This window comes from Camelus dromedarius, chromosome X (assembly GCF_036321535.1).
Source record: "Camelus dromedarius isolate mCamDro1 chromosome X, mCamDro1.pat, whole genome shotgun sequence".
In the NCBI taxonomy this organism is placed as follows: Eukaryota; Metazoa; Chordata; class Mammalia; order Artiodactyla; family Camelidae; genus Camelus; species Camelus dromedarius.
The window spans coordinates 72,269,896-72,279,616 of NC_087472.1; the positions used below are offsets into that span (position 1 = coordinate 72,269,896).

The 9,721-nt window shown below is 39.1% G+C and overlaps 1 protein-coding gene across 2 annotated transcripts; it reads left to right on the top strand.

Moving 5' to 3' along the window:
- The first annotated feature begins 7,210 nt into the window (after positions 1 to 7,210).
- LOC116150678 (spindlin-2) lies at positions 7,211 to 8,921 on the top strand. Of its 2 annotated transcripts, none has more exons than XM_031445029.2 (2): positions 7,211 to 7,350; positions 7,973 to 8,921. In XM_031445029.2, exon 2 carries the CDS (start codon positions 7,975 to 7,977, stop codon positions 8,749 to 8,751), a length of 777 nt encoding a protein of 258 aa, XP_031300889.2. In that variant the 5' UTR covers positions 7,211 to 7,350; positions 7,973 to 7,974; the 3' UTR covers positions 8,752 to 8,921. The 2 variants fall into 2 exon arrangements, with proteins under 2 accessions (XP_031300889.2, XP_031300888.2); XM_031445028.2 differs by lacking the exon at positions 7,211 to 7,350 and adding an exon at positions 7,428 to 7,509.
- The last annotated feature ends 800 nt before the right edge of the window (positions 8,922 to 9,721 follow it).

Genomic DNA, 9,721 nt, shown 5'->3' on the forward strand with positions numbered 1-9,721 from the left:
TTTGTCTCATTCTAGCAATAAATAATTGAACATATGAACGAATTGTGTGGGGGAAAAAGCAGCATAGACTGCATTGATAAGAATTTCCACTAAATTTTTACCTTCTGTTTAATGATATATATTTATAATACATTTATACCATTGTATGCATTTGTATACTAATAATAATTTTAATAATTCAATCTAGAAGAAAAAATTAATAATGCTGTATGGTCACTAGAGCAATTTTTAAATTTTTAATTTCAATATGCATGTTTCTGCAGCAAAGCAATGCGAGAGTGAAAAGTGTTTATGTATAAAAATAATCTACACTAGGATAAAATTCTGTGATGAATGTAGGATAGAAATTCAACTTCAAAAAGAAATAAATTATTTTAAATTTCCAATAGTTAAAGAAAACTGTGTGCATTAATTTTTTAATGGATAATGGCAGATATCAAATACATATGATATTTTTATTTAATTGGCTCCATTTAAAAGAGTAATGTAACCATCTCATTTAAAAATTTCAGTATTGACAATACAAAGGATGTTGTCTTCTTTGTAAATACATACACTTGTAATGAAATCATTTTGATATCACCCTAAAAAGTGTGAATGGGTACATTGGTATTTCAGAATACTCCCAGTGAGTATGTGAGTCAAAATGTTTGAAGCCTACTGTTATAAGATGTTGACTTACAAAAGACCAATATATTCAAGCTTAATGAATTTCATTTGTAGATATCCACCACACCTACATCTCATGTTGTCAAAGAATATGTGGAGGTTTATAAGATAAAACATATCACAAAATAACATCCTAGATATTGGTGCAATAGGTAGAGAAATACAGGTAATAAACTCTTGTAGCCTTTTATAGTTCTCATAACCAAGTCTTCTTTTCATATTGAGAAAACAAAAGCCTCATTAACTGAGGCTCCTTAGGAGACATTCTATCCTAGTTTTGTTTGGCAAAGAAGTTATTGAATGGAAACTCTACCCCTTCTTCCTCAATGTGTAGTCAATATACCAGAAGAATGGGCATCACCTGGGAGCTTGTTAGAAATGCATAATCTCAGGCCCTACTACAGACTTACTTAATCAAAACCAGCATTTTATAATACCCCCAGCTGATTCTTAGGCACATTAAAGTTTGAGTTCTAGGAGGGCTTAGGCTATATCATCTAGAGTCTAGGACAAAGGCATTAATTATCATCATTTAGAAAAAGAGACTATAGCTCCAAGGGAAGTCAATCTCTTATAAATATTTTCAATGTACTTCAATAAGAAATTTAAACTACTTTAAGTAGTTAATTCTTATTTTATGATTATTTTACAGTTATTTCAACCAGGATCCCAATGCAGGCAATATTGTATATATACAATATAGGCAATATTATATATCTTATTGTGTAAGAATATATTTTAATCAGAAATCCCAATGCAAGCAGTTATTATCACATCATCTCAGTGAAATCTTTTCTAATTACATCTAAACTCATTACCCTTGCATAACTGTCAATTCACAAATTTAACTTATCATTTTAAACAATTTGCTTTACAATTAACAGGCCAACAGAGATGACCTCTTAGAATGTAATCATGCAGGGGAAAAGTAACCCTTAAAAGGATTTTCCAATGGCTTCAGAACACCAAGGAAGAATAAGAAACCATTCTAGTTGTTTGAAATTCGATTTGTATAAACCTGAATTTATTTCACTTACTTGCTGCTAACTAACAATACTTGTAGGAAGATTAGAGTCAGTTGCACCCCTAACAGTTGATTGGATATGCTACCATCATTTTCCCATAGATTCTCTGAGATCACAGCCAAAACCTGTTGAAATGGATCCATGGGTCCAAGGCCTGTGGGGATCCTCCTTTGGCTGAGACTGTGATGCTCTCTATTGATCTTAAACATCCTCAGGAACTCTTTCAGATGTAATGGATATAAATACAGGAGGCCCACTCTGGCCTGTTGCCAAATACTCCTGAGTTTGTTTCTCTGAGAAATTGGTTTCACTGGGCTAAAGTTTGTCTCCCAGTGTAGGTGAATACTCTTATCTCTATAAGATGCCCTGTAGAAATGTTTTTCATGTTCTACTGCAGAATCCTAAAGCCTTGAAGCAGAGTTCAACTCTAAAGTGTCCCAAGAATTGCAGCATGGTTGCCCAAAGCTGATCATCCCAAACTCTTATGCACGGTAGACTGGATGTATTGTAATCCTTAGATTCTTTTTGTGCTAAAGCCCTTATCTGTTGGGAAGACAGAAATCAAAGACAACTGGTTGTCTCCATAGAAATCAAGGGATAGCCTACAATTGAGGGGGGAAAAGGTTTTAACATACTGAGACTTCCACATCCAGTACTTCCAACAGTAAGGAGTAAGGTACAATTGTGAGTTTGGCAAGGACTTATAACTGTTAGGCAGGATATAAATAAATTAGTTGTTTTTAAGGAGATCAAGACCCAGGGCAGACATATGTCTAGGAAAGGGGTAGAAGGGAGAATTGTTAAAGGCTTATTGCCAATGTCACAACCTGTATTAGTCTGCTTAGGCTGCCATAACAAAATGCCATAGACTGGGTGGCTTAAACAAGAGAAATTTATTTCTCACAATTTTAGAGGCTGGAAGTCCAAGATCAAAGTGTGAGCAATTCGATTCCTGGTGAAAGCTCTCTTTCTGGCTTACAGATGGCCACCTTTTTGCTGTATCCTTACATGGTAGAGACAGGACTGATGCCTTTCCTCTTCTTATAAGGGTACTAATCCTATCATGAGGGCCCCACCCACATGACAGCATCTAACCCATATTATCTCCTAGAAGCTCCATCTCCAAATATCATAACATCACGAGTTGGAGTCTCATTATATAAAATTAGGGGAAGGACACACTTCTGTCCATAGCACAACCCATTTCCCAAGCCACACTAGAATGGTTCAATGTGAGTTAGGATGGGTGAAGTGGTAATATATACAGATAGAGTAATGAGGTCAATCAGCCCTGTTTCTTTTCATGCATTACAATTAAATAAATATTATCAGAAACACCCAACCTTTTCTTCTCAGCTTAAAACTCCAGACATATGTAAAGCACAGCTCTAGAATGTCTTCCTCTTCATGACTCTGTGAATTTTAGCCATCAAGTCATCTACCCCAACAAAAAGCTGAGATATTAAAAGTCTGTATAGTGTCTGCCACATGCATAAATATAAAGAACATTGTTGCTTTCTTGGACAGTACTTTCCTGCCATAGCATCATGGTGAGATGTAGTTTTATAAGAAACTGAACATGTGATGAGAAAGTCCACAAACACACATAAATTGGTTATACATACTTTCAATGAGACTTCTGAATAGGCTACACAATTATCACATCCAGGCCAGTAATCCCAGCTCCAGTCAGTCTTTGGACAACTCTACCAAATGTCATTCATGGTGAGAAGTTGCCCTTATTCTCTAGTACAGCAAACCAAAGACAGTGAAGAACTCAATATGGTATGACAAAGCAATGAAAGACGTAGTTGTGGGCATCAACAAAATTCCCCCTTTCGTAAAAATCATTTCAACTGTGTCCCCTAAAAACTTGTGTTTTAAAAAGTAAGGTGCTAGTCCAGTGACCAAAAACCATAGATGTGAAATGGTTTTTGCTTTCTTCCAGACTGAGTTTGTACCACAGCTCTATGTAATGCCATACATGTTCAGCTTGAGGAACTTAACTGGAATTTCCTAATATATATATGGTCAAATTGACACAGGGAAAATGAAGAAAGTGCAGTGGAATTCTGAGGTTTTCAGGGTGAATCTGAGGTGTAGTAACTGTCTTAAAGGAGGACAAGAAAACTGAAATTTGTGGGCAATGTGATCTCAAAGGCAAATGGCAAGATGTGGGTGTCACTTTGAGAAAGAAATAAATAAGGCCAAGACAAAAGAAATATAGCATATAAGAAATATAACTGGCCTTAAAACCTTTGTGGTTTGGAGAAAGAACAAGGTGGTGTAAATGAAAACAGTTTGGAAAGGTAGTTTCTCATTGGTCAGTATTTAAGGGACCATTCCTACACATTGCATAGTTTCTAGCTATATTGGCTCTGGGAGAAATACTTTCTAAGACAACATTAAAGTTCTTCCTGTAGATACCCAATGGACCTATTATCAAATTATTCCTGCATCAACCTTAATTCCCAAGAAGGTACATAGCTGAGCACTCACTAATTATTCCAGATTCCCTTGAAAACATTGACCTGCAACAAAAGGTCAGAAGGCTGTATTTTAGGAGTGGATATTTGTTTTGATTTATAAATACAGTATAAGCTTTGATGATCTGAAACATTTAACATACTAATCTAACCCTACTGGTTATACTTATTGGGACAGAAACCTCCTACACAGTTGGTGAGAATGTAAACAGGTGCAGCCATTATGGAAAACAGTATGGAAATTCCTTGAAAAACTGAAAATAGATTTACCCTATGATCCAGCAATTCCACTCCTGGACATATATCTGGAGGAATGTTTATAGCAACACTGTTTAAAAGAGCCAAGACATGGAAGCAAACTAAAGGTCCATTGCCAAATGATTAGATAAAGAAGATATGATATATAACACACAAACACACACACACACACACACACACAAACACACACACACACAATGGAATACTACTCAGCCATAAAAAAGAATAAACTAATGCCATTTGCAACAACTTGGATGGAGCTGGAAATTGTCATCCTAAGTGAAGTAAGTCATAAAGAGAAAGAAAAATACCATATGATATCACTTATATGTGAAATGTAAAAAAATGACACAAATGAATTTATTTATGAAACAGAAACATACTCACAGACATAGAAAACAAAATTATGGTATGGAAAAGGGGGTAGGGAGGGATAAATTGGGAATTCAGGATTTGCAGATACTAACTACTACATATAAAATAGATAAACAAGTATAAACTTGGGAACCAGATTCAATATCTTGTAATAGCCTATAATGGAAAAGAATATGATAAGATATATATATATTTATAACTGAATCACTACACAGTACACTAGAAATCAACACAACAATGTCAATCGACTATATTTCAATTAAAAAAATCATGACTATGAAAGAATGACTAAAAGAGACTAGTCTAATTCTCTGTGGAAGATTTCCATAAGTGAAACTTAAGGACAGGAGATGTCACAGAGAATAATGTAAGTATACCAAAAAGCTGAAAGAATTTAGAAATAAAAATTTTGAAAGGGGGTAAATTGTTACTACCTAATCAAAAAAATGGGAACAAATCTGCAATTAATTGGCACTCACATATCTAAGAATAGGATCAGAGAAACACCAAATTTTAAAAGAATAAAAACTTTCAGGTTGCTTTCCAAAATAATAACCTGGAATTGTTGCAGACATTATTGATTGCCCCACAAGTATCCATTTCAATCCTCCTTGATTGTGTAGGAATTTTGGTTGGATTGACCCCAACTCCAAATTCAAGAGTGGCACTTGATTAGCATAAGCCAATTATTCAAATATATCTACTTTGTTAATATGATTGTTTCTTAAAAAAAAAGCACACACAATGAACCTAAAATAAGTAAGTATAATCTTGTCTTTGGCCATAGTACAACAGCAGGCAAATGACCTATGAAGGTCACAGTAAAAGTAAAACAAAATTTTGATCAAAAGTTGCTGTAAAGAGATTCTCTCTGTCACTGCATATGAATAGGGAACATATAAATACCAAAGTTGCTAATAGCCATATTGAAACATAAGCTTCAGAATGAAACTGACATCAGAGAGAAAATAGAAAAAAGAACAAAATTAGGTTTTGGTAACAGCACTTCATATATTCATTTATAAGGGCTGTCATTTAAAATAGGTATCACAAATTCAGTGGCTGAAACAACACAAATTTATTTTCTCACAGTTCTGGAGACTACGAGTCCAAGATCAAGGTGTCAGCAAGTTTGATTTCTTCTGAGGCCTCTCTTCTTGGCTTGAAGATAACCATACTCTCTCTCTGTCTTCACATGGACTTTCTTCTACGTGAGTCTGTGTTCTAATCTCTTCTTATAAAGACACAAGTTATATTGTATTAAAGCATTCCCATGCAACCACAATTCACTATAAATACCACTTTAAAGACCCTACTTCCAAATACATTCACATTCTAAGGTACTAGGGGCTTAGGACTTCAACATATTAATTTGGAAGGGAAATTATTCAGCCAGTAACACTAAGCATTTAGATTAAGCCTAATCTGACAGCCTTTCAATTATTCAAATTCCAAATAAGTTTATTTAATTTAAATCAGTTTGAGATGCTTTCCAATTGCATGTAACTGATAACATGTTACAAATATAACACCATAATCTTCATATTTTAAAGAATTATGGGATATCGTGGAAAAAACTATACATAACAAAAAGTATACAAACCAGATTCAAAATGGATTCTACTTTATGCAAAACTAGAGAAGGTTTGTTACAAATTTCAATCATATTCAACAATAACTCTCTAAACTTAAAATAAGCCACTCTTTCTCCATACTAGATCTCCAAAACTAAAAGATGCTTACACCTGCTTTGAAGAAATATTCTATGTATTTCTGTGTAGGTGTATACAAAAAAAAAAGGAAACAACTCTATGTGATGTGATTGGGTAAAGGTGTGTATTTAATGATTATGTACCTCTGAATATAAATATTTGTAAATATATATACAAAAATATGCATATACATATATTTGTGTATGAATATAAAGGATTTCTGTTTCCAGATAGGCTTCCCGTGAATTTGTATGAGAAAAATGTGAAAAATGTGTGAAAAATGAAGAGGCACTCTAGCAGAGGAGCCTAGGGGTGGAGTTAGAGAGCCTGAGAGGTTGGAGGTGGGAAAGACCTGAAGGAGAAAGGACAACTTACAGGTTCCAGAGATTAGAATTTTGGAAAGTGGAGGAGCAGCCCACCAGCGCCTCCAGGTCAAGGGAGGACGGCAAAACACTGTTCTCAGGAAGGGGAAGCCTCTTCACTGACAGAGAAGTAAGAGCCTAGTCCTATGCTGAAAGAGGGAGGAGACTGCTAAATCAGTAGCAGCTGGTGGGAGCCCCATGTGGTAGACAGGCCACCGCCACTAACTAGAAGGCAGAGGGCCTGCCAGCCCAGCAATAAGGACACCACCGCCATCCTCCTTGCTTACCCCGCCCCCTACAAAACGCGCTCTTCGCCTAGAAATCCTCCCCGCCCAGCTCCCGCAAGCACCCTGCTCACCGCCTGCCAATCCTCTTTGGACACAGGCTCACCGCCAAGGAAGCAGCGAGGCGTCCGATTTGGGCACTTGAGGCCCGGGATCCGGGGCGGTGGACGCCAGGCAAGGCAAGGCCATTGGTGGGCGCCAGGATAGAGAAGGGGGATGGGACGAACTCCTGCAGGAGATAAGAGGGGAGGCAGGAGCCCGGTGAGGCTGGGGTGGGGGAAATGGCGATGGGCAATAGGAAAAGGGGATGGCGTTAGGAGCCAGGCAAGACATTGAAGGTGAGCACCGTGCTGCGAGGGGGCTGGGGGCAAAGGGCCAAGAAAGCGATTAAGGGATAGGGGGAGTGTGGGTAGCAGACTGGGGTGTTGAGAGAAGCAGGACAGTGAGTGCATGCAAGGCAAGGCAGTGGAGGGATAGGCGCTTTGCAGGGGACTGAGAGTGGGCGCCAGTAGCGGGTGGTGGAGGCTGAGGTCTCTGAACAAGGAGATAACCCGCCCCCTCCTCCTGCAGCGTTCCTAACCCCAGCCAGCACCGCTGCCTCTGTCTCCCTTCCCCGCAGCCTAAAGGAATCTAGGAGGGAGAGCACTTTCAGGCACACAGCTAGGATTTCCAGCATTGCTGCCAGGCTCATGGGGAAATTCTAGGCGCCAGCGCAGGGTACCTGGAGACATCGCTGTCGGGAGAACTTCACATTATGGCATATTGAATGTTCCTCTCTTATCTTCACTCCTCTCCCTGCAGACATGAAGACCCCCAACGCACAGGAGGCTGAAGGGCAGCAAACCAGGGCAGCTGCAGGACGGGCCGCTGGGTCTGCAAACATGACAAAGAAAAAAGCCTCCCAGAAGAAGCAGAGAGGCAGACCTTCGTCCCAGCCCCGCAGGAACATCGTGGGCTGCAGAATTTCACACGGATGGAAGGAAGGCGATGAGCCCATCACCCAGTGGAAAGGAACCGTTTTGGATCAGGTGCCTATAAATCCTTCTCTTTATCTGGTGAAATATGATGGAATTGACTGTGTCTATGGACTGGAACTTCACAGAGATGAAAGAGTTTTGTCTCTTAAAATTCTTTCCGACAGGGTGGCATCATCTCAAGTCAGTGATGCAAACCTTGCAAATACCATAATTGGTAAAGCTGTGGAACATATGTTTGAGGATGAGCATGGTTCCAAGGATGAATGGAGAGGAATGGTCTTAGCCCAAGCACCTATTATGAAAGCCTGGTTTTATATTACCTATGAGAAAGATCCTGTCTTGTACATGTACCAGCTCCTAGATGACTATAAAGAAGGAGACCTCCGAATCATGCCAGAGTCCAATGAGTCTCCTCCAGCGGAGAGGGAGCCTGGAGGAGTTGTAGATGGCCTGATAGGTAAACATGTGGAATATACCAAAGAAGATGGCTCCAAACGGATCGGCATGGTCATTCACCAAGTGGAAGCCAAACCCTCTGTGTATTTCATCAAGTTTGATGATGATTTCCATATCTATGTCTATGATTTAGTGAAAAAGTCCTAATTGTTAGGGTAAACTTTGCCACATTTGTGAAAACGAATGTGTACTCTGTAGACATGCAAAATAATGTGACTTTTCAGTGTATTGAAAGCTTAAGGGTCCCTGTTAATCCAAGATCTTTGCCAGCATAACTGTTGTTTTGTTCTGAAAAATACAAATGTATGTGGACATGACATGCTGTGTGTAAGGAATTTGTCATGTTGAAAAGATTGGGTGTGTTTGGTGAATGGGGCATGAAAGGAACAGCTGTAAATTTAGGCTGTGAATAAAGTTCAGCTAGAGTCCTAATCAGTCATCTAAAAATGGAATAGGACTTAGTTGGTCAGGCCTAGGGAGGAGGGGAGGAGAAGGAACTAGAGATGGGCTGTGGGGGAAGGGAGAACAGGAGGTGAGTGCTTAGAAGGAGGTGGGGAGGGGCCAGAAATGGAGAGGCTCCCTAGGGAGTGGGATGACCTAAGAGGGGAAGGCACTCAACTGGGAGGAGGTGAAGAATAACAGAGGGAGAGTGAGATCTTGGGGCTTAAGGAAAATGGACAGAATAAACTGAGTAGAGAGGGACACAAAGAAGCCAAGAAGAGATCTAGAGCTAGGGAAAGAAAGATGAAGTTGACAGGGATCTGGGGAGAAGCTAAAGAATACTAAAAGGGAGTGTCTATACATGAGTGTGGGGCCAGAACTGAAGGGACACCAAGGAAGGAAGAATTCTAAGAAAGACTGACAGAGAGTGAGAATACAGGAAAAGAAGTGTGAGGCGTGGGGCGCAAGAGATGGGAAGACCCAGGAAAAAGTACGACTTCTGGCAGTATCCAAATTACCCTCCCTGGCCCTGTACACAAATGATGTGGCAGGAGGCAAAGAAATCAGATGGACCGGTTGTTCTATAGAAGGGCATTTTGACAGGAATGTCTCAGGGGTTAAGCAGGAGCCAAGTTTATACCTAAAAGGCTTTTCTTATTTCAGAGAGTTCATGCCA